Source organism: Triturus cristatus, chromosome 12 (genome assembly GCF_964204655.1).
Source record: "Triturus cristatus chromosome 12, aTriCri1.1, whole genome shotgun sequence".
In the NCBI taxonomy this organism is placed as follows: Eukaryota; Metazoa; Chordata; class Amphibia; order Caudata; family Salamandridae; genus Triturus; species Triturus cristatus.
Window position 1 is genome coordinate 203,111,238 of NC_140595.1, and position 25,614 is coordinate 203,136,851.

At 46.1% G+C, this 25,614-nt stretch overlaps 1 protein-coding gene across 2 annotated transcripts in view; it reads left to right on the forward strand.

Moving 5' to 3' along the window:
- Nucleotides 1-17,170, forward strand: part of LOC146773067 (fibulin-7-like) — a 167,145-nt gene extending 149,975 nt beyond the window's left edge. For both annotated transcript variants that reach the window (XM_085640091.1, XM_085640092.1), the window contains one exon: nucleotides 15,712-17,170. In XM_085640091.1, coding sequence (XP_085496217.1) covers nucleotides 15,712-16,072 — 361 coding nt within the window. In that variant the 3' untranslated portion in view covers nucleotides 16,073-17,170. The remainder of the gene's footprint in view (nucleotides 1-15,711) is intronic.
- Nucleotides 17,171-25,614: the final 8,444 nt, after the last annotated feature.

Genomic DNA, 25,614 nt, shown 5'->3' on the forward strand with positions numbered 1-25,614 from the left:
GTAATGTTCTTAAATGTCTGCTTAACTATTGAATATTGACATTTGAAGTCATTTGTGACCCAGCAGATGAATTTTAGTAAAGAATATAACGTTAGAGTATTGTTAATTGGCCTAGGCCAGAATCAGATGTCGGTGTTTCAGATGCATTGAATGTCTTTTTGTATTCCTTTATGGCTGGTTAAGTCAAATAAAGATGAATGACTGACTGGCCTAGCCTTTATCTGACTCTGTGGGATTTCCTCCAGAGGATTTATGTCTTTCTGATCTGGAGTTTGATATTATGCAGAGTATCAGAAAACAAACCATTTTTGAGGCCTAAGGAAACGTTTTTTTACCAACACATGATCCTTAATAATCTCACCCAATATGGAGAATAGCTGCTCCAACAAACAATTCGGGTAAGCGAGTTTACAATCCTTGCAAAAGCACAATGAAATTTTATTTAGCATAAATTTGACATTCATTTTCCCAGAGTAAGAAGTCTTTACCGCCTCGCTTAGGAAATGGCATATTTACTTCAAATTGAGTTAAATTGGAAGAACTTCACTGCCTGTCGATATTACAACAGATCCAATTTAAGGTTTACTGTCTAGTTTTCAAGGCTATCCACGGCTAAGCTCCAGATTTGTTTGCTAAGCGTGAGGTGAGTTATACTCATCCAAAGTCGACTTAATATTAATCCCTAGATTCCGAAACCTAAGGATGGGAGGGAGCAAGTTTTCAGTTTTGGCGCCTAGGATTAATTCTTTTCCAGTAGCTGTTCAATCACTAACATCATTGGAACCGTTTAGACGGACATTGAAAACATGGCTATTTGTGAAAGCATTTGCCCGTTGAGATGTAGCTATAGCCAGTACATCTTAGCTCTCTCTTAAGTGTTAGTGCCATAAAACCTTTGAGTGAACATGCGCTTAATAAGTTCTTTATTACATTACCAAATTAATAGCTAATCGCTCAGATCAATGCCAAGTTTGCTGTGGGCCAGATTCCGTCAAAGGTATAGCCACTGCAGTGTGTGGCCCTAATAAACATCTGCTATGAGTCAAGGAATTCTATGGATTGCATAAATTTAGCCATACCTTTATCAATGAGAACATCAATATGGAACTTAAAAAATCCTGCCATGATAAGTTTGCTAATCCACCTTGCTTATTACCTACACAAATTGATCACAGCACTATTGGACTCTTTAGCTGCATTATCGGGCCCGTATCCAACACCAAATAATCTTATAATAATATTTGTAAACAATGGCAACACCTCAACCTCATTAATCCTCCCAATCATGGAAGGGAGTCTTCCATGGCAGGGGCCACGTGGATTAATGATAGAGGTGCCTACCCTGTTCAAACCAGCACTCAGTGCACTCTGATGCACCAGTATTCTTACATTACCCTTTCTGTCTTGATGTTACCTTTGCTACCTCAGAATGGAAGTAATTATGCAGCCAAGCCTCAGTAAGAAATAGCAAATCTCAGGGCTTGTTGACAATTACATCACAAATCAGTCACTCATGTTTGGTCAAGGAGCAGTAGTTTAGTGGGGCACGGTTAAGTACATTTCCTTTACTTTCCAACGCTTCGCCCTTCTGGACAGGCACATGTGGCATTTCTTCCGTAGTTGGAGTTCTGGCAGGTACTACATTTTTCTTTTGATCTAACAAGACATTTTGGCAGGAAGGTTAGTTACAGCTGATTTATACAGCCACATTATAATAATGTGCTGAAGAAATGTATTTATCAGAGGGGCAAAACTTTCTCAAAAGTCACATAGCGAGCTATTTCTTCAAATTCAACCTTTGTAAAGGTCTCCGAGGCTCAAGGCACCACAGTTTACTGCTGGACACATAGACTCAGGACGGATTGACATAGACGGACTTGCCTTGGGCTTGCCACCAGCATGTGCACTGTGCTGAACCCCAACTGTCATACAGCAGTCCGCCTGCTCACATTGTTGAGATGTGTCGTTAGGTAGACTGCTTCTCTGGCGACTGAGTGAGAAGTCTACTTTCTTCTGGCATGTGGGACTCAGAGGTGAAGCCTCGTATGGATCAGGATTTGTCCCAGCTCTACCAACCTTTCCGTGGCACTCACCTGTGAAGACTGATTCCACCCCATCACTGCTGGGGCTTCGCTGGAATCAGTCATGGGGTAGAGGTACTGCCATGACATTTGACTACCCTGACTGTTGCCATGATGATCTCCCGGAGACATCAGCTTGTAATTTTATGTCTGACCAAAATGAACAGCCTTTCAAAGCCACCAGGAAGATACTCGACCAATTTTGCTCTTTTGATACAAGCCTCTCCTTGTTAAAAAAAACCAAAAAACGATACTTCTGGAATGGATGCTGCCAGATCTGTCCCTGGCATGGTGCATACTCAAGGTGAGCATACCAATGCATCTGACTGTGCCACAAATTTGCATCTCTTTGAACCAAGGGGCATATGTATCAAACGATTTTTAAATCGCAAACGCTGCGATTCGCAAAATAACCGCGTTTGCAATTGAAAAATCGCTAATCGGGATGTAGAAGCCAATATCCCATCGCAAAATTAAGGAATTGCTAATTTAGCGATTTCTTAATTTTGCGTAAGCATTTAAGAAATCGCAAATTGCGATTTCTTAAATGATATGTAACACGCACCCAAGTTGTGCAAATTATCCTTCAGAAATCGCAAATTACCACCAACTTCTAGTTGGTGGTAATTTGTGATTTCCTTTCAAAATGCACTTGTTTTATTTTTACAAAGTGCCACGTGGCGCACATACATGCCCTTAAGGCATGTATGTGCGCCATATGCGCACACATGCTCATTTCAGGGGTGCATCAGGGTGTCATCATGACACCCTTGCACCTTTGAAATTATTCTCAAATTGCGATTAGCAAATTGCGAATCGCAATTTGAGAATTACTTCCCATTCATTCCTATGGGTCTCCTGGCCCATAGGAATGAATGGGAAGGAATTCCTTAATTGCGATTTCGCAATTTGCTAATCGCAATTAAGGAATTTTAAGAAATCGCAAAAGTTTTGCGATTGTTTAAATACATCCCGTTTTGCAATTCTCAAATAGCGATTCTTTAAAAATCGCTATTTGGGAATCGCAAATGGAGATGTTGATACATATGCCCCCAAATGCCTAGATAACACGGGAGACACGTTTTCCGGGTCACTCCGGTTTGGAGGCTTGGTGGGCAGCAACACAGGAGCGAAGTGGAGCCATTAGACATTGTTTTGAGCAAGAAAGGCAGCTGCTTTGACTTGCGCTAATGGGTAAAGCACGTTCATTTTGTTTAATATATTGAAAGGGCTCTAAGGTATATAGGAAACCACCTTTGAGGGTATTTTCTCCAGCTGAAGGCTGATTTTACTGTCCGGTTTTAATTGTTTTTGGACTGCACAGCTCATTTGGAAGAGCACATGCACAACATTTAGAATTACCCCTATGTGACACAGTTCCTCACAGAGAGCAGTTCAGTCAAAACCACCTATAGTTCTGTTTTAATAAGCTGGGATTAAGAGTGCAGCAAGATGGAAAGTAGGACACAGCCGATAAAGACTAAAATTGCAGTGGTGAAGAAGATATTGGAGGCTGCTTTTGGAGGCTGAGAAGGTGGAGAGAGGGCGCCTGCTAGTAGGAAGAAGCACATGGTCCCCAGAGGGCAGCGCTTTCAGGGGTACTGGCAGCACACACTGCCTGAATGAAAACACCTGAAGGTAGAGATTTGCGGCATAGCATACCCAACAAGAACACAGTGAAAAGTGTGGCACATTGCACTAGAAGTGGTATTAAAGACAGACGGCTGGAGTGCACAGGGACAACAGATATGGGGGACAAAGAAAGAAAAGAGTAGGAAGGGCCCTGACAGGGGAAAAGGAGAGATCACAGGAAAGGTGCAACATAAGGGGGACTGGGCTAATAAAAAGAGGAGAACTGAAATGGTGTTGGAGAATGAAGTACAAACATATATTGCAATACTGAGAAGTATGAGCAATGGGAGCAGCATGCACCTAGGTTCAGAAGAGAAAGGGGTGAAAAAAGAGAGCGCAACAGAGGACAGATGTCCAATACGAACAGGAATACATCAGACATTGATATGTGTTCCAATGAACAGAGTGTTGGAGATGGTAGTGCAGTGTTTAGGAGACAAAACAAAGAGAAAGAGGAGTAAGAAAAGTGCGTGCAGAGAAGAGCAGAGCAAAAGAACTGGGAGCGAAGATAACAGATGGGTTGCTACTAATGACCGCAGGAGAGAAAGTCATTGGGAATAGAGCCAGAAACGTGATAAGGATAATGACAAGCACCAATTTAGGTACAAGAAACAGATGACAAAGCATACTCCGTTGAGAAAGTGGAAGATAATGCTGAATTAAGAATATGATACTCTGAAAGCCATGGGAATAGGGAGGAGAAATTTGCAAAGGTTATTTGCGCAGATCGAGAGATGATGATCGAAAGGACATACAATGGTGGAGGGAACCGAGGAGTGGTAGAGTTCACACGGAGAGAGAACAAGAAAAGGGTCGGAGAAGGGGTACCCAAAAGGTAACATGAATGGTCTTGAAAGCGAGGACGAGAAGGTTGAGTCTTTAATAAGAGACAAATGTGCAGGAGGTCAAAAACACTGACGAGTTGCAGGACTAGAAGTGAAAATGAGAGGTGACTGACAATGAGAGCATGTGACAGGAAGACATTATCAGGCTTAGACAAAATGAACAAAGAGAGATAATATAAAGAAGACGGGACCAGGTTCAGATATATGCAAAGTCTGTGAGAGTACCAGTGAATGTAGGAAAGTGCCCTTTTGGAAGGTTGCCCCCCCCCCCACCTTTTGCTCCAATGCTGATGATTAGAACTGTTAGTGCGCTCAAGCCTGCTGCCCAGGCCCCAGTGCCCTCTCCGTAAAACTTATGTGTAAATTAGCAATTTCAATGAACAAGGACTTTACCCCTTTATAAGTCCCTAGTATATGGTACAAGTGGTACCGAGGGCATGGGTGGTAAAGGAGACTCCAAGGCTTGCAGCCCTGAGTGACCCAATTAAACTACAGACAGCAGGCCTACCATTGCAGACTGAAGGAGCAGTTCAAACTGCTTGAAATCTACTTTGCCCTCACCATGTGAGGAAAGTCAATGTGTTATCTTTGATATATGCGTGTCATCCCTAAGGAAGGCCTCCTAAAGCCCATGAGGCAGAGTGCCTTATATCAAAGGTGGGAACATGACCTCCAGGACACTTCCTCATGCATGCCTCCTGGATGAGTCTACTGCAACGCAACTGGGGGGACATTACACAAGAACCACCAACCAAACTAGTACTCCAATATATACATTTTATGGGAAATGGCAGGCATCTCACCCCTTGGTTCGCAGATGTGCTTTGCTTTCACACAGCAGCAGATCTCACCCCGCTGCGGATGAGGTGGGAACTTGACTTAAGCCGCCCATGCACAAACACAAAATTGAAAATAATCCTGGAGAGTCTCACCTTAGTCCCTCGCAATGCCAGATTTAAACTAATAAAATATTATATAATACATTGTGCATACCTAACCCTGGAGAAAATCAATCGCTACTTTAATAGAAATTACATGCAATGTCCAAGATGCCCCTGTCAGGATGCAGATTTGTACATATGTTATGGTCTTGTGCCAATTTAAGGCAGCATTGGGAGGGAGTGATACAACACTTAGCTGCTTGCACTGATAGATGCCTTTGGAACAAGTAGTAAACATGTATATTAGGATTGTTCACACGAGACAAAAAAAAAAGTACAGAGCCACTTGTCGATCTATAGATTTGGGGCTGGTGGTGGCTAAGAGACTCATAACGAAACGCTGGAAATCCAAAGATTCACCACCACTAGTAGCCTGGACTCGCTCTGTACTCAAATGGGCTAGAACAGAGGCTGGGTCCCTATGAAGGGAGGACACCTTAGGACTGTGCAAATTTCCCATTGCACATAGCTGGAACTCGATTATAGTAGCCATGCAAATGAATATACTCCCTGATCCGGTAGAATATCGTTGAGAGAATGAGGAACCGGAGACTAGTTGAGAGGGCAAGACAAAGGCTTACCCAGATGAGCCACTCTGTATGTATGTATGTATGTATATATATATATATATATATATATATATATATACACATACACACACACATGCAAAGGACTTCGTCTCCGACACGCGTAAATCCTCATGCAAAGACGAACACAGACCCATCGATTGGTGCAAACTATTTATTCAGTCCAACAAACTGCATATATATATACAGAATTAATGGACTGTCAATGTATTGGAAATAATGTTTTTTCTGCAATCCAGAGAGGAGCGGTGGGTTTCTTGGGCGGTGGCGCTGAGTACCGAACAGCCAGAAGTTTGGTAATGTTTGTTTCTGTTGATGGGTTACAACTTGTATATTCTTTCATAATATGTTTGAAGCTGGTGATAGCATCCTGCACTTGCTCTCATGTACGGAACTGCCATATTAAGTGAAGTGAACTTTGGACTCACCTAGGTTCTCCTTGAGTACACATGTTCACAACTATTATGTGATTGAGCTTACTAATGCAATTGCAAGTTCTGCAATTATAGAGGTGCAGTCACATGAAGCTTGGCTCTATCATCAACATGAATAATACCCACGTTTTACCCTGCACACCAGGAAGGACTGTGCAAGGTACAACACTTCCCTACTTTAAGAAATTGGGTTTTTGATTGAGGTGGTGTAAACTCTTTTCAAGCAACAACCACAATCCTCTTCAGGGTGAACCACAAAAGTCACTAAATTAGCCTATGCTTAACCCTCTGATAGCTTGGCACAAAAGCAGTCAGGCTTTACTTCGAGGCACTGTGTTAAGTATTTATGATGCATACACACAGTAATAAAGTGAAAACATAACACAAGAGATATCCCACACCAATTTAGCAAAATAGAATAAACTATAATAAATAAAATGAGATCATAACAAAAATCCAATTAGGAGAACCGGAGATAATCAATTTAAAAGATTTAATTAAAGATAGTGCCAAGAAGTAGAAATCGCTAAGTGTGGGTATCTAGTCATGCTTGACTGGGACAAAGTCAAAAGTGCAACCCGACCAAGATGGAGTGCGAGCCAGATACAGGGACCAGGTTAATCCTGCTGAAAAAAAGTACATTCTCAAAGTCCAGCGCACACAGTTAAAAACTTCAGGATTTCACAGGAGGAGCTCAACTGATGGGAGCCAATGGTCCAGGGGAGGCACTTCGTGGGATCAGAAACTCACTCCGGTAGAAGCAAGCAAGGTTCAGGCATGTCCAGTTGGAGGGTCAAACAGGGCCAGTTGAATCAGGTCAGCTGGGCAGTTGCAGGGAGGCCTCTGGTCTCATTATGCCCCTGACGCCAACTGGCCCTTGGAGTCACTGGATGAAGGGAGCAGCTCCAGTCTTCTCAGAAAACAGGGTAGGCCGCAAGCAGCAGGGCAGTCCTCTGGAGAACAAGGCAGGCTGCAAGCAGAAGGGAAATTCTCTGGGGAACAAGGCAGGATTCAAGCAGCAGGTCAGTCCTCTGGAGAGCAAAGCAGGCTTCCCCTCCAGTAGTAGAGCAGTGTTCTGAAGAACAAGGCAGTCCTTCTTCTGTAATGTCTACAGGTCCAAGAGTGTACTGATGAGTGGCTCAGGAGGTTTAATATGTATAACTGGACAACCCTTTGAAGTGGGGGAAACGTCTTGTCCACCCCCATATCTGGTTCTGTAAAGTTCCTTCCTTCTCCTGCCCCGGGTTCAAGAGGTGTAGGGTAAAAAAAGGCTGGTGTCACATTCCCTTGTGAGAGTGCTGGAGGCAGTCCTTTGAAATGCAAGTGGGGCAGGGAACAGCTCTGCCCATCTCACCCTGGCAGGAGGGCCCTCTTCCAGCTGCACATAGGTCCTATTCACTGTCTAGGCCCAATACCCATTACTGATGGGTGAGCAATTAACAGGCCAGGGTAGCTGGAAACTCCTAAAAGGCCTTAGAAAGTTTAGGGCAGGGAAATGCCATCTTTCTAAAAGTGGTATTTTCAAAAAAATGGTGATCTAAAATCTGACTTTACCATTGAAGAGGATTTGAAATGACAATTAATTTGAGTCCAAACATGACATTTCTACCTGCTCCCAATCAAAAGTTAGCAGTTATTAAATGTAGTAAGGTAACCCAATGTTATCCTATAGGAGAGGAAGGACTTACAGTAGGTAAAAACAAATGTAGGAGTTTTTCACTACCAGGGCATTTAAAATACATGTCCTACTTTTGAAATATAATGCATACAATGCACCCTGCCATATGGGCTCTTTAGGGCCTACTTCAGTGATCAATTTCTTCTACAGGCGGCACACAAGGCCACTTCCCCCTCCTGCCCTGGTAAATAATACCTCTAGTACTTCCATAGCTGCATTTAAAGTCTAGCACCAAGCTTTTATTGAGTTTTCTTGACCATATCTAAACTTCATTCCTTATCCACTTGTTCTAATCTGGGTTAGTGTTTCTGGTACAGTAAATTTTGGTCTTTATTTAATGGGAGCAGAGGCAGAAGTCACACAAGACCTTCAAAAACAGGCCAAAAGTTGTAACAGGTTTGAAAAGCAGGATACTCCAATGATATCTACAAAATTGTTGGAGGCAAAGCCAGGACCTTGGCAGACCCAACTGTCACAAATACCACATATTGACACATGCTGCATGTTATGTTCGGTTAAAAAAAAAGTTTATTTGGGGGTAGCTTATATGTATTAAAAAGGAACGTTTAGGCCTGGCAAAAGGTTTATTTTGCCAGGTTGAATTTGAAGTTTGAAAGTGTACTACAGGCTGCAATGGCAGGTCTGCAGCATGTTTAAAAGGCAACTTTTAGTGGGTGGCACAATGAGCGTTGCTGCCCACTAGTAGCATTTCATTTACAGGCCCTGGTTACCCGGGGTACCATATATGAGGGATATAGAAGTAAATTAAATGTACCAATCAGGTGTAAGCCAATTGTAGAATGTTCTGGGGGGCGAGCACAAGCACTTTACTACAGCTTAGCAGTGGTAAAGTGCACAAAGTATTAAATGCCAACAGAAACAGGTTCAGAAAACAGGAGGGGTGAAGGCAAAATGTTTGGGGTTGACTCAGCAGAGAGGGCCAAGTCCAACACCTACATTAGAAAAACTCTCACATGTTCGGAAGAAAAAGGGAAAATAAATTGAGAAAATCTGCATTGATAACTCAAAACACTCATCACTGTTTCACAGTTCAATAGTGACATCTAGAATACAGGGTTCTTCTCAAGTTGACAAACGCTAATATGTAATTAATGTGTTTGGAATTTTCTAATATTTAGTCTCTTTCATGTCAAGGATGTCCATGCTGTAGGATTTTATCTTTGATTTCTGCCTTGTTTCCACCATACCTTATTTCCTTTGTCCAGCAGTGCTCACTTATCCTCCATTGTTTGATATTATCAGGTGGTCGTTTATGTCACTAAAAATGTGTTCTTCATTTAGAAAAATAATGTTCAGAATTGGCCTTTCATAGTCTCCTTGTTGAACAGTCAATTACATACATTTTTTTCATATCTTGTTATGTGCTACCCTTGCCAGTGCAGCCTCACTAGGGGGCATATTTATTAAAAAAAAAAATCATGCAGGGCAGCAAGTCACCTTGCTGCACTGCGTGATAGGAAAAGGACAGGAATGCGCTGTATCTAACATTATATGGTGCATTCCTGTCCTTCCCCAGAGCTGGCGCACAATGGGCTACCTAGCACCAACGCAGGCACCCTTGCACCATGGTGCAAGGGTGCCTACGATGTAAGCAGAATTGGTTCTATGCAGGAAGGGACAACTTCCTGCACAAAATCATTCTCCTGAGGCAGAATGCCACACACATGAAAGAGGAAGTAACAAGGAGAAATAAATATATTTCTCCTCGCTACCCCTCCCCTGGGGAGGCCTAGCATTTTGAAGCATTCCCCAGTCTACCAGTTAAGCGCCAAAAGCCATAGGTGGATGCGTGGGAACACCCACACTCCACCCATGGAATACCTCCCTGGGGCAGAGTAACGCAACACAACAAGTTGCACTGCAGTCCGTTATTCTAGATTTTATAAAGCCACGCAAGGCGGCCTTTTGTGGCTTGAATAAATCTAACTTAAGTGTTGCGTCGCTCTCGTACCCCATTGCGTGCACAAGGGGAATGCAAGTCTTAATAAATATGCCCTAACTTTATTACTTCTCTATTAATTTATTGTATTTTATTTAATAATTTGTATATTTCATGTCTCTCTCTTTTCATGTTTCTGTCTGTTCTCACTTACATTTCTGTCATTATTATAGGCTGTGTTTCAATAAGGCTTTGTAAGTAAAAATGAAACTCCTATATTTTTAGCATAAAAAATATCTATAAAAGTAAATACCAAATGTAACTACTGGGAGCAGTACAAACCAGCATTTTCTAAAACGGCTGAGCTTCAACCAATAAAAAAGTCGTGGTAAGTGGCGTAACCAAACTTGAGGTGTGCCCCCTGCAAAGTACACGGAGGGGGACCCCCACGCTACGGACACCGTCGATTGATCTCAGGCAAGGGCCCGCTACCAAATCAGGGCCGGATTGGCCATAGCGGGCGTCGGGCTTTAACCCAGGAGGCTGGAAGGGTGGGGCTGATTTTGCAGTGGTGGGGGCTGTTTTTGTTACTGGGGCTGTGTTTGCAGCAGTGCTGCTATATTGGGCCCCATTAAAAGCAGTAGGGGGGTTGGACGGTCAAAATCGTCAGGGCTGGTTTGGGTTTCCAGTCGGGCCCTGCCACCCATGCACAGTGCCGGAGGGGGGCACCCTGGAGCTAGGTGCCCACCCACACCGCTGGGGATTCAGGGGCTAATGTTTCGCCACTGGTTGTCGTCTAATGTTTGTGCACACCCATACAACAGTAAATTTAAGTAAGTGCAGTAATGTCCAGCGTTGATTAGAAGTAGCTGAATCTATGCTAGACTTTCAGGATTTGTAAACAAAACAAGGAAACCTCACTTGTTATCTCACACAGTGACAGCTGCTGCCGCACCGCCATACTTGACTATGTACTATGCATCAGCAAATTGCTAAGCCTTTTTAAAAATCGTTTTTTCCAGTCCTCTACCGTTAATCGTTTGAAAATAGTGCATTAACTCACTTGGATGTTATACAACCTAATGTCAGAATGTACTACCCTCAATTCCAGATGCAAAGGGAGCGATGTACTTTTCCACACTTCTCCGAATCTGCAGTCAACCATACACAAGAGTAATATGTTGGTTAGGAGTAAACCTCAAGAAAGGGGAATTGAATGAGATAGAAAACCAAAGACACTGGGTATCGCCAGTCTGCTAACGTCTATTCTACTGGTGCTGAAGTTTGCTGGTTTACAGTGGACATCTAAAAATAAGCTTAATATAGTTAATACACATCTCTGGTTAGAGTCCTCTACCCTAGCTGTTGCACATGATATATTTCCACAGCATCTCTACACCTCAGACTCTCTGGGGTATTGATGGAACACTATCATTCCTGGAACTTATGTTGTGTGAGTACACATTCTCCGATTCTATCATACATTCCTGAAACCTAAAATTCCAACAGCATTTAAAAGTGATGAGGATCCTTCCCATTCCTCACATAGTTTAATATCCAAAAACAAAAGCGGACTAGGCCAAAATTCTTATGGGTACATATATGCTGTCCAGGAATGGCAGCTTTAAATTGATCAGCTTTTACATTCCGCACAGGGCTTATCTCACTCTCATATAACGCATCCCACTCTTCTGAGCTACTTAGGCATCCTGTCCAAGGTGTGGTGAACATGGGGCAGAGATGTTGCACATGGAACTGGTGGTCTGTATTAATGATGAAACCCAGAGATCGATCCCACACGTCCCCTGGCCTGCCTAGTTGGGGGATTCCTGAGACCTACTAGACGCAAGATCACCACCAGGTTTGTAGACCTAGCTCTGGTCTTAGCAAAAAGGGAGATTACTATGCACTGGAAGGAAGTTAGGGACCCTAGATTAACAAAGTGGAGGGAGGAACTTATCCAGTGGGCAGGATACAAGAGTGCAATATTACTCTTGGAAGTGAGAAGGAGCTGTGGCTCAATAGATGGGCACAAGCTTGGGAGCACTTAGTGTATTGTCTCACAGAACCTGAACTGGACCCCCCTTCTCGTTCACCAGGGCCAGATGATGTACCTTACAAGGGACAGTCATAACTGCCTCTTCTTTTCACACAATGTGGGCCTGGATGCGACTGGACTGGGTATACCTATCCTTTTACGCTGGTGTGCGATTGGCATCTTATATGTTATTGATACTGGGGCAGGGTCACAGAAGAGCTGTAAAGTGGATGGGTAGGCGGGAGTTATTGCTTGTACTTGGATAGGTCTTTATAAAATGAATGTGGGGTGCATTGCTTTGATAACATTGACGTTGTCTACCACACTGGTAGATGTATTGCTGTTTTATGCACCTAGAACAGCGCCTTACTGCACTACTGAACCCGTCAGGTCCGTGCTTTGTACTGTTTGAAAACACAAAAATGTGTTAAAAAAATAGCTTACTATGTACAGTGCAACACAAATACCGTGTATATTCCTTCAAGGTTTATCTCTGAAATGCTACTGTAAAACCATTCGCATATTCAGAGTATGTTTAAATTCTTTAGAATGCTCATCTGTATTGAGCCAGCTTCAATTTCATAACAGGTTTACGACAGAAAACAGTCTGCAAGGTTTCCACAAGATCAGGCAACAAGGTCTTGGATTCAGCAACAACGCATCTTGATTGCCTAGCAAGGGTGGTCTGAACCACGAGGCAACTCATCCTGGATAATTCAACAGGGCTACCACTACTTCCAAATATTGGGAGAAATCAGTGGATTCATAGTCAATAGAAATGTAGCTCGTGTTCGGGCGCTTAGGTTTAGAGCATCCTCCAGAGATGCAAGCTGTTTGGCCAAGCAGCTCTGACGTTAGGAGTGCACTGCCAGCCTCTCCTTCCTTGGAATGAACTTTGAACTAATGAGTTCAGAATACTGTGCTCTCGCGCTTGAAAGCCTGTGCCAAAGATCATGACACCCAAGAGCCCCATTCTTGGGCTCTTTCTCCTTCCGTCATTCTCAGATATTTGCTTAATCATCACCTTTCTCAGTGAGGACCCCCGTTTTCTTCCTCACGGGTCAGAACGTCAACATTTCACCAGTGACTGTCCCTTCGAAGATTCATGTCTTAATGATAATTGGCAAGGGTCTGTGAGGTCCCTGCCCTCTACCTTAAGTTTTACCACTTGTAGCTATTGTTTGGCTGAATTTTACCAATTTCATTTCAAATTGTTTCTGCACCATTGCTTACATATCTTTTCACAGTTTGGGACTGAGCACAGCGTATCGCATCTGTACCACTGAACACCACTGATGGGAGTGTGTGTGTGTATATAAATAAATACATGTATAGACAAATTGTTAACTAACTGACAAATATATTTGGTGTCTTTGTCCTATGTGCACGCATTTTATTCACTGAATGACTATCCAGACAATATAAATATATATTTCTTTTTTTACTTGAAAAATATGTAAAAAGTGGAACCATTTATAATAAATGTATGCAAAGGTATCCTAAAAATCGTGCATGGTATCTGCCCATACTGCAACCACTACACTGGACGTCAAATCATGGTTAAAAAGACAACCCCAAAAATATTTGAGAGCAAATATAAGTAGGTTGGTAAATTCAAACAGTTGTAAAGTTTAAAGAACACCGACTGAACTGTTTTGCGAGTAACCAGCCATTTCTGCAGTGGAGTCCCCCAAGGATAATGTATGCAGTAACAGTCTTCTCACATTGTCCTGCCAACCTTTTAGAAGAGAAGACCGCTGGGATGTAAATACAGGACAGCCTCCGCATACATACACAGAACCAACTTGACAATCAAACTGAAGCTGCGAGCTCCTCGCTGAGACATTGATAGTTGTCCATGTTAGGCGCAAAAGGAGCGTTTTTTATTCAAGTTTGTTGTATAGCATTCATGCAACTTTTCAGCTCTTTCAAAGTGATTCGCTCGGCTGGAGAAGGGAGGAGAAGGGAGGAGCGAATAAGAACGCAGGAAATCATAGGTTCCTTGGATCTGGGGATAGCCCTCTCCTCCATGGGTAGTCTGGGGCTAAATGCCGTTCACACAGGTTTAATGTGAGCTTCTTATTGAATCTTAGGCAGTCATCTTCAAGGACAGGAAGGATGTGGAGGAGGTTACGGGGGAGAACCTTGTACATGTAGTAAATTATCCCCAAAACTTGTGTACCTGGCTGGGCTAACAGCAAGAAGCTTGTTAACCACTGACCTTAGGTATCTGGTTGGATAGGTGTAATGCCTTTAGTTGGGTAGTGTAGATCGGTGGAGTGCCACCTGGTGAACAGTGTGGTGCCTTGAACTAGGTTTTGCTCTCAAACCAACAGCAATGTTGGGCTTTCAATAGTGGAGTGATATAGTCTGTGCATTTGTAGTCTGAAAATTGTGCTGTCCAGGTGCCCCTTGCTTGTCTATTGGTCACTTAGTGACTTTGTATGGCATCCCCTATGAAAGGAATTGCAACAATTCAGGCGGCCGCTGACTGTGAGAAGGACCAGGGCTTACCTATGCAGCACACACTCATACGCACCAGTCTTCAAAGGAACCAAAAAGGCCATCCTCAATTACCAAATTTAATATCAAAATATATAAGTTCATCAAGAAAAATCAATATAAAACCTAGTAATAAAAATCATTAAAAAGATATATCAGAGATACACAATAACAGGAGAGACAATACATAAGACATACACATTTGTCATAAAAATATGTTCTCAACATGTGAAACTTTGTTCCTCAAATTTAACAAAACTAGGCATTGACACGTTTGAGTGGGTATAACAGTATACGACTACCTTCATCAGCACAATAAGAATATATCCCTCCTAACGATTTATACAGTTTTTGCCTTTATTCACTCTAAGGTAAGGCAAGCTCAACTCTGTTTGGGCTTTTTTAAAGGTTTGGAGATGAACCCTACATCCTATTTTAGATAAAGAACACCCTTACGATATGTGTTCAAGACATGTAGCAGTAGCCAAAGCCACTAATGAGATGTTCATTATGTTTCACTAAAATCTCTTCAATTTAGAAGTTACTCCTGTGAGGCCATAACGCAAACTTGGTTGTGTTGTAGCAGAAAAGTGTGTAAGGATTCCTCCACTATGAGTTTTAATTAATTCACTGGAGTTGCGGGAGATATTAATTGATGAACGTATTGATTATATATATATTTTGATATTAAATTTGAGAATTGTCTTTTTGGTTCCTTTGAAGACTAGTGCGTATGAGTGTGTGACACTGAAATAGGTTATGAACAACTGAGGTAATTAAATTCAGGTCTCCAAGAGAATTTATTCGTGGCAGCAAATCTTTCAGAACAGGGAAAGCAGTACGCTTACATTGTGGGTGAATGGGCAGGAAATGTCCATCAAGAGTGGACATCATTACATGTATATTTTCATTCTAAGATACTTCACAGTTTCTTATAGTTCGAATAACATTGCTCAGACATACAGGCTTCTGTGGTCCTTCAACTGTCAATATTATATAAATATGTGACTTCTGTTGTGTTATATCTTTTGTTTCTGTTTTTTATTCACTTTGGGCTTTTTTTTTTTCCACAGTCAGTGTGAGCGCAACCCATGCCCAATGGACAGTAAATCATGCCGACTTGCTGCCAATACCATCTCCTACCACTATCTACCTCTCCACTCCAACCGGTCAGTGCCTAAGGTCCTCTTCACAATGTCCACCAGCCACACTATGGGGGACAGCCTCCGCTTTGCCATCGTTAGTGGGACAGGCCACAGTGCTCTTGCCGTTGAGCGCTCGGACCGCTACACAGGTGTACTCACCCTGAACAGCCCAGTGACTGGCCCAGCCACCATAGAGGTGGAGCTAGAAATGACAGAAATGTCTAGGAAGGCACTTCTGGGAAGGCATATCTTTCATGTCACTATCTTTGTATCCCAATATGACTTCTAAAGCCCAACCAGGACAGATCATGGAGGCAACTGGAGGAACAGGATTTGTTGAACGTGGTTCGAGACCTGGGCCTGAATCGCATGTGCTTGGAGATCCTTTCACGTTGTAAGATCCGCATTTACAGTACACAGCCAAGTTACCAGCATTACAATAACAAAGTGTGAGTGCGCCAGATTGGTTGAAATCATGTTGGCAGTCTGAAGAGAGGAAAGAAGAACAGTGGCAAGGTTGTTAAAACGGACTAACCTGTCACCCTTCACCAGGATGTCCCATCTGAGCAGAGAAGGCACTGTGGTCTGTTTCATATCACTGCTGCTTCTGCACATGTATGTCCTGATCTGTTGATTCCTGAAGAAAAACAATAATGAAAATGTGGCTCCTTTCATAAGCACTATATATTTATATAAATATATAAAAGGCATTGAGTGCAATTATGAGGGGGAGCAAAAGGAACGTGACTGTCATATAACAGAAAAGAAAGTAGAAATAATGGAAGGTAATAGTATTGATAATAGCCAATTTAAAACTGGACAGAATGCAGTATAAAGAGTGTAGATCACCAGAGACGGAGCAAGAGACAAAATGAAAGCAAGAAAGAATAGAGTGAGAATGACAACAGAAAGAATGAAAGAAAAACGGAAGAAAATCACGGGAAAGAAAAAATTGTCAGGAGAATAGGGAATAAGTTAAGAGAAAGAAAGAAATGAGAAAGCAAACAGCCTTCATTTGTCAAGGCATTCAAGAAAATGCACATTAGAAAGAACAGTAAACTGCATTAAATCAAGATTGTTTTTAGTCTGAAAAAGCAGTAAAGAAGGAGACAGTTTAGACATGTCACTTATTTTAATATGATTTTTGCTTACTTCCATTATAGCTAAAGTTTATTATTACGCCTTTTCATTATGTACTCCATGAGCGCAACAGAAGAAACAAGTAATGTACACTCAGTGCACTAACGCAAAGGAGATTAAGAAAATGTAATATTTTCCATTTTAAAACCTATTTAAGTTTCCAATCAAGCAATTGACATTATCTGGGGAACATTAATAAGCCAGAAAAATGTAACACTTTACAGGGTGTATCAAATAAAGAACAGAACTAATAATATGTACATTTGGTGTTGCTCACTTTATTAATCAATGGATGAAATATACCTGTGTCACACTCTTTAAATTGACTGTCTATATGTTGCAGTACACAGCAGGCCCTGGAATTGCGGAATGATCACAAAGCAAAGACAATGGATGTTGGTTTTGAACGTGAAAATAATACTTAATTTTGGGTTGTCCTGACCTCTGAGTACCAGCCCGATTACCTCTGAGGTTTCACTGGCGGATATCGCCTCTGTCGCACTTATTATTAAACATATACATCAAACTCCACGAGGATCTCCTACACCCTCACCATCACCTTAAAATGCTACCTGGAAGACATTCAAATATCCCAGGAACTGCATGAGAGACAGGTCAATTCCCAGCTGTAGCCAGTGGTCTGTTGGGTATTGAGACTATGAACGGACAAACCAACCTCAAGCTAAATGGGCCTAAAGCTGAAATTCTGGTCATAGGCTTTCAATGCCTCCCCAAACAAACTCCATATGACCGCACCTACTTGCTTTGGCCAGACTAAACCTACCGAATCCAAAGTAAAAAATGTGGGAGTCATTTGGGATGCTGACCTTGGCTTTGATTCTCAGATGGGAGCTCACCTAAAACACTAATTCTTACAACTCAAACTACTTTAAAGAATCCTACCCGTAATTTCCCTATAAAAACCATGCAGTACTTGTAGGAGTACTGTTTAACTTCTGCCTTGACTATGGCAGTGCTGTATATGGTCTATTCTTGTACAAGGTCTTAAAACTACAGTAAACCCAAACTGTATCTAACCCCCTAATCTTTGAGCTAAAAACAATAATCTGTGTTATCTCATCTGAAAAGCCTGAACTGGTATTCCTTACAAAAAAGAATCAAGTAAAAGGTCCCTTTCCTCATCTACAAATGTGTGGAAGGCTGCACCTCCAAAAAAGATACAAAGTTACCAATCACTCCATCTTCTCTGCTTCACGGGGAATAACCATCTTCTAACACCTAGAAGCAAAAGCAGAGGAGACAGGCCATTTGCAATGGTAGCGTCTGGTGCATGTAACAGCCTTACATTAGGCATTGGCAGTGTTTCATTTCCATGCTCCTAAGAAAACCCACCTATTACAACACTAGCTCTTACCTCCAATACTACTACTACGACAATTACTACTACAATTAAACAACAAACATCGCAGCAGCCATCATTAGCCCTGAGAGTTGTTGGCATAAAGCATACCATTTATCTGCAGGCCAATCCATTGGCCACTGGATTCAAGAGTAGCATCCTGTTGTCTGAGGGAGTCACCATGATTCTGGTACAATGGGATTTTCCTCTACCCTTAGTGATTCTAGCATATCATGGTGTGCTGGATCCAGTTTCTACCTGGCCAGGAGCGCTCCGGGCGGCCTGGGAGGGCCGGTTTGCCATACGCTCCGGAGTTACGTCTGAGACGTGGGTGTACCCGGACACACGACCGACTGCTGGTTCTGTGGTTGCGGCCTGGAGAGGCCGCTTTCGAGCACCAGCTGGGTGCTGCAACACTGGTGGTGTCCTGGAGAGCTGTCTGGACGGCGGTGGTAAGAGGCGTGTGTTCCCTCAGCCTCCACCGACCCAACCTGAGGCAGCCCGGGGCAGAGTCACGGAAGCCCACACTACTCCTAGGCCCCCAACCCGCGAGGTGCCTGCATGCGGAGTGTGGCGGCAAGGCCTGGGCGCCTGGGGACCTGGCGGAGGGATGACTGCTGCAGAGGAGAGGAGTGGGGGTGTCTGCTGGAGCCGGCCTGCTGCTGCGCCTGTCCTTGGCTCTGGGTGGTGGGTGATTCGGCCGTCGATCAGGCGGCAGAGGGAACCCATCTCCTGGCATGGGCCTCCCCCCCCCCCACCCCCGGCACGATCGTAGGTCTCGGAAGCACAGAACTCCCCAAGCCCTGCTTGGCTGACTGAGAGCGTTCTGGTCTGAGGGCCACGGAGTGGGGTGGGCCCGGCGCATGGCGACCTCCTGGCACATCGGGGAGGAGTGGGAGGAGACTTGGCTGCTATTTCGAGCAGCGGTGGCTCCCCCTCTGAGGTTGCATCCCCTCTTGAGGGCAGCTATGGGCCAAACAAGCGAAATCGACTAGGAGCCCTCTGTAAGGTGTCGGCAACATTGTCGGGTGGCGGGGTCCGAGTGGTCCTGCTCTCTTCCCTACACCCTCCCTTGATCACCGGCTCTCCCACCGCCTCAACACCCTGGAGCTGCATTCTGGTCCCTCGTGCGTGTCGGCCCTGGAGTCCTAGTCCCAATGCCAGCCTTGGCCCTCCATCGCAACCCTGCACGATTGCGGCTCTCCTCCACAGACAAGAGTGGGTCTGCTGAGGGAGGACATCGGCCGTCGGTCTGGCAGCGAGGTGTGGAGTGGCCGGGTCCTCCCCCATCCCTCCGCAACCGCCTCCTTTCTTCTCTCCTTCTTCCCGCCTGAGCGCCCAGGGACTGGACTTACTCTCTCCACCTGCTGGGCAGCAGTCATGGATAGGGACAAAGCATCAAAAACTCCCGCCACTCAAACCAAAATTGACCGGTTCACTACTACGGACTTCAGAGCGACTGGAGGGACCGCAGACAAAGAGGGCCCTGCTGCTGCAGACTTGTCGACCATCCTCCAAGCTATCCAAACCTCGCAATCTTCAGTGGAAAGTAAGATTGCGGAAGTCCGGGTTGACGCGACTCTTATTCGGCAGGATCTCCGCAATGCCAAAGCCCGGATTAAAGAAACCGAGTCCCGCATCTCCACCGTGGAGGACGACGTTCAGCAGCTCAAGACCCAGGTAGCTCACCTCCAATCTCACACCCAGGAGCTGCATCAGCGGGCTGAGGACGCCGAAAACAGGTCGCGTCGCAACAACCTTCGCCTGGTTGGTTTTTTGGAGGGCGTGGTGCAGGGGCAAGCGGTGGACTTCGTGGAGCGCTGGCTGCGTTCATGGATGTCAGAGGGCTTCCTCTCTCCATGGTTCGCGATTGAACAGGCGAACCACTCGCTTGCTCCTAAACGCCCAACGGAAGCGCCCCCAGACCGATCATAATACGGATCTTAAACTTCAAAGACCGAGACTCTATATTAGCAGAGGCCTGTAAACAGCAACACCTCAAACAGGAGGGTCAGACGATCATGATCTTTCCTGACTACACCCGTGAGGTCCAGGGCCAGTGCCGCTTGTTCGGGGAAGTCAAGCAGAAGCTGCGCTCCCTCAACATCAAATACAGGCTCCTATTCCCGGCCCGTCTGCGAATGGTGTTTCAGGGTAAAACCCTTTTCTTCGACACCCCTGGAGAGGCATGGACATGGGCGACAGGCTAAGTGTCCCGAATCCGCCTCCTGCAAACAGTGCTGGGGGTGCCCGGCGAGACATGCCTGCCCCTGACCGAAACGCAACCGCTCCAATAGACGCAGGGGCTTGAGGCGCGCCAGCTCCGACTCTCCGTTGGGCCCCTCTCAGCAGCTGACTCCCGAGCTGCTAGCTGGAGCCCCCCCTGCCGGGCGGCGGTCTGCCTCTTTGGGACTGCCTCGCCTCGCCCATCGCTACTGGACCTACCAGACACGGACCTCTCCAGCAGCCCGACACTTCTTACAGGCCCTGCTTGAGTCCACCTGAGTCTTCTGATTATTACCGGTTCCTTCCCTGGGGCTGCACTCTGCCTGGTTATTAACTTTATCTCCCGATGGACACAGATATGAACATCCTACTATGAGGAGGGGTCCTCCACGATTTCCTGTTCCCAAGCATTTTAGTTTGGTTCTCTCTTAGTTTTCTACCGTTTGGGCAACAGATGCTTCCGTTCCTGAAGTATAGGGAGGGGGGGTTCGTGGGAGGAGGGGCGGATGCCCCGGTTTGTATCGTTTGTTTTCACTGTTTTCTGCACCAGTATTCCTTCTCAGCAACAAAGCTAGCGCGCATCCCCCAACGCTAAGGTATTGCATCCACTGCCTCATGTCATGGCTGCATTCCAACCACATCTGCCACCCTTACCGACTGTCTGACCCTCACCCACGTTCCCCATGCCTGATCATCATACTGGGACGATGCCGCTCCATATAGTGTCCTGGAATATTAATGGCCTGCTGGATAAGGTCAAGCCCGCAGCGGTCTTGCGATATGCCCAATGTCATAATATAGACATACTCCTGCTCCAGGTGACCCACCTGGTAGGCAATCACTGCCCTTCCTGGCGCAATATGGCTATGGCGGGGTCCGGCACTCTGGCTTCAATCGCGGATCGAGAGGGGTGGCTATCCTGGTGCGCCATGCCCTCCCACTAGTGGAGTACAGGGTGGCCCATGACTCTCAGGGCTGTTTTGTCCTCCTGGAAGTGACCCTTGGGGATCGACCTCTCAATCTGCTTGTTGTCTACTCCCCCCCCCCCCTGCTGGCCTCTACACTTACGCAACTCACCTCACTGGTTGCTTCCTTGCCCTTGGGGGCGACCATTATGGGGGGGTGGACTTCAGCACTGTTATGGACTCCGGCCTCGACACTGCTACACCCCCTTCCACCTCCAGGATTGCCCAGTCTGGCCTCCTGTTGACCTGGGCAACCAATTTAGGTCTCGGGGATGCCTGGAGACTATGGCACCCGGCGACTCAACACTACACCCATACCTCAGCCTCTCACCACACCCATGCGCGACTTGACTATGTCTTCCTACCGGCCCAGGACTGCTGGGTGATTCAGGATTTCTCCATCCTCCCCAGAGGCGTATCGGATCACTCACCGTGGCGCTGCAGATAGGCAATCTTCCCAAATCCCTGCGCCTGATCTGGCGGCTCAATGCCTGGTTCCTCAAGGACAAGAAATTTAGAGAGCAGGTGGCAGCCGAGCTTTGCCTCTACTTCGACAGCAAGAAAGGATTGGTGTCCTCTTTTTGTACCCTATGGGAGGCCGGAAAGGCCACCATTCGGGGCTTTGCCAAAGGCCAACTCAAACGTAACCGCGCGGCACACGACTCCCGGCTCACACTCCTGGAGACCCAAGCCACCCAGCTCGAGATTCTGCCCCTGGAGGAAAGAACCGAAGCTCAGGACAGAAGACTTGAATTCCTGAGGGATGAGATTAGACAGACCTACCTGGAGGCTGCCAAGCTGCTGTGGAGGTCTTCCGTGGCCCGAGTATATGGATGGGGAGATAAAAACGGGAAGCTCCTCCATCATCTGTCCACCTATCCTATGGCCAATCGTATCATCCCTGAGGTGATCGACTCGAGTGGAGAGGTTCATCGTGCCCCTGCAGTGGTGGCACAATGCTTCGCCGCCTACTACGCCGCTCTCTATTCGGCTCGGACCCCTAGTCTCTTGCTCCCAGAGCTCCTCCGGAGTGAACTGTTCCCCCTCCCGTGCCTCAGCGAGTCTGAGGCGGAGGGGCTTGATCTTCCGGTCACCCCTGAGGAGATTCATGACGCCTTATCACGCATGGCTATGGGTAAGACACCTGGACCAGACGGGCTCCCCCAGAAGTTTTATGCATCCTACCGGGACACTCTAGTCCCTCATCTCCTGGAGATGTACCAATAAGCGATCGACCGCAGCTCATTCCGTCCGGAGACGGACTTGGCCACAATTGTGGTGATCCCTAAATCTCAGCCTTCCTCGCACTGTTGCTCTGACTTCCGCCCCATCTCCCTCATTAATGCAAAGCTTAAAATATTTGCCACTGTCTTGGCCAACCGCATACATCCACACATGGCCTCGCTGGTCCACCCTGACCAGTGCGGTTTTATGCCCCTCAGGTGAACCAGACAATGCCTCAGACGCCTCCACCTCGCTCTAGCGAATCGACACCAGCTGACTCCCAACTTATCTCTTCTTCTTGTGGACTTCGAGAAGGCTTTCAATTTGGTGGATTGGAAATACCTTGAGGCGGTCCTGGAGGAAATGGGTTTTGGCATCCCCTTCCGCAACCTGGTCAAGACGTTATACTGTCAGCGACGGGCTCAGGTTCTAGTCAATGGAGCTCGGTCCTGTCCCTTTCCTATCAGGAGGGGCACGAGGCAAGGGTGCCCCCTCTCACCTCTCATGCGTTGGCGATGGAGCCCTTCGCTTGTCTTGTCCGCTCTGACCAGTTTCTCACGGGATGGAGATGGCCCGGCCTTGAAGAGGATAAAATTGCACTCTACGCCGACGTACTGCTATTCTTAGCCGACCCTGCTCGGTTGGGCTCCGATGCCTTCAGGCCTTGGATCTTTTTGAGTGCACCTCTGGCCTTCAGTTAAACTCAGCCAAATCCATCCTGGTTCCCCTCCACCTCTCACGGGAGTGCTTTGATTGGCAGTCATCGATTCCTCTTCGACGGCAGTCCTTCAAGTACCTGGGGATATGGGTAGCCCTTCTCCCCGACCTCGCCTGGTCACTCAATGTCACCCCGTTGGTGAAACGGGTCCGCACAGACCTTCTCAAATGGCAAACGCTGCCACTGAACCCCCTGGGCAGAATAGCCTTATTTAAAATGATGATTCTGCCCAGATTCCTGTACATGCTCCAGAATACGCACTTTTCCTTCTCCAGATCGTGGTTTCGGGAGATAGACAGCCTGGCCACTAGATTTTTATGGGGCGGGCGGAGACCCAGACTGGCCCTCACCCAATGCCGGATCCCACCCTTTGACGGCGGTTTTGGGATGAAGAGCCTGTATATTTATTACTTAGCGACCCGGCTCCTCACCATGCATAACTGGTTTAATGGTAGCTGGTCCGACCCGGCATATCGTCTGGAGCTACACACCCTGGGCCTGTCCAACATTCAAGTGATGCTGTACAGCAACACCATTTCTCAAACTCTCCCTGAGGTCACACGCGATGTACTCCTAGCCTGGCGGGCCTCCTTGCGGCACATAAACTGTTCGGATAAACTGACCCAGTATACGCCCTTGTGGTGCGGTGCCAGGCTCTGGGAGGTTGCTAACCTCTCAGGATTCAGATCATGGGATCTCATTGGAATTTCCTTATTGGGGGATGTTTGGAGTGGAACCCACATGCACTCCTTTCAAGATTTGCAGGCCCGATACTCTCTTCACTCTTCCCAGTTTTTTCGATACCTGCAGCTACGTCACGCCCTTCACTCTCACATCTCAGAGGGCACCTCCTTGCCCGAGTACAGCCCACCTGAAGCTCAGGTTATGACCGGCAATTTGGTGAAGGGAGGGATCTCCCATATCTATCGCTCCCTCACAAACAACACCCCAACTCACTATCTCAACTCCGCGACAGGTGGGAGGGTTTGCTTGGGTCAATAGAGGAAGCTGACTGGGTAGACGCATGGATGGCTCCCAAAACAATCACAGTCTCAGCATGGCTTCGGCTAGTCCAAATATACTACCTTCACATTGCTTAACTCACGCCGCAGCGTCTCCACCGCGCGGGGCTTCAGCCCAATGCTTCCTGTCCCCAATGCTCACACCAACAAGCGGACTTTTATCGCATAGTATGGCTTTGCCCCGCGATCGTGAGGTATTGGGAGTCAGTGGCAGGGGAGCTCACTGAGGTCCTGGGCTAGGAGGTTCCCCTTAACCCATTGACCGTGCTCCTGGGCGTCACCGAGGGGTTGGACGGTACCAGGGCTGAGAAACTCTTCCTAAACACAGCGCTGATGGTGGCCAAAAGAGACATAGAGGCCCACTGGCTGAACCCAGCTTCTCCTACAATGGTGCGCTAGTGCAGGGGAGTCGACTGGTGTGCCGCGCAAGAACGGCCACTGTATGCCACCAGAGGATCCCAAAAAAAATTTGTTGCATGTGGAGCAAATGGGTTGGGGTGGTGGAGGACTAATGGTTTTGAATTGCGCAACCAAGGACTGGGGTTGGAATGTCAATATCTTCTTCATGCTTGTCAGTTTTATATACAGACGTGATAAGTTTTCGTCTCTGCCTTGTCTTGTAAACTGTAACCATAACTGGTGCTGTTACTTTGTTCACTACCTCATAAAATCAATAAAATTGGTTATCAAAAAAAAATTTCCCGCTCTACCTGTGGAGGTTTGCCCACTTTGTTTTCCAAGCGAGTTCCGACAAAATCTACCAACCGCAGTGTGGTGGAGTTTTTTCTAATGAGCAGCTCACTAACGTTAAGTTGGCGTGCGAGAATATCCATCCCCTAGCGTGATTTTCAGACGCTAGAACGCCTCCTGGCGAGATCTCAATGTGGACAGTTGCGGCAGGTTGCAACCATTCCTGCAGAGAAAGCTATTGGTCAAGTAGAAAATCGACTTGAGCGACAGAAAAAAGTGGCGCCCTCTGGCGCGCCGCATGGTACCATTTGCACTGATTTTACAGCACGGAACTAGCCTCCTGGCGCTAAAAATGAGCGCGGGCAGCATGGCATGCCGAATTCTGCCCGCTCAGGGAACTCTGCGGAACCTTGTGGGATTTTTATGTAACTATGCAGAATTACGCAGAGTGAATCTTAACAAGTGTTGCCAACCCCTAGTTCGAAG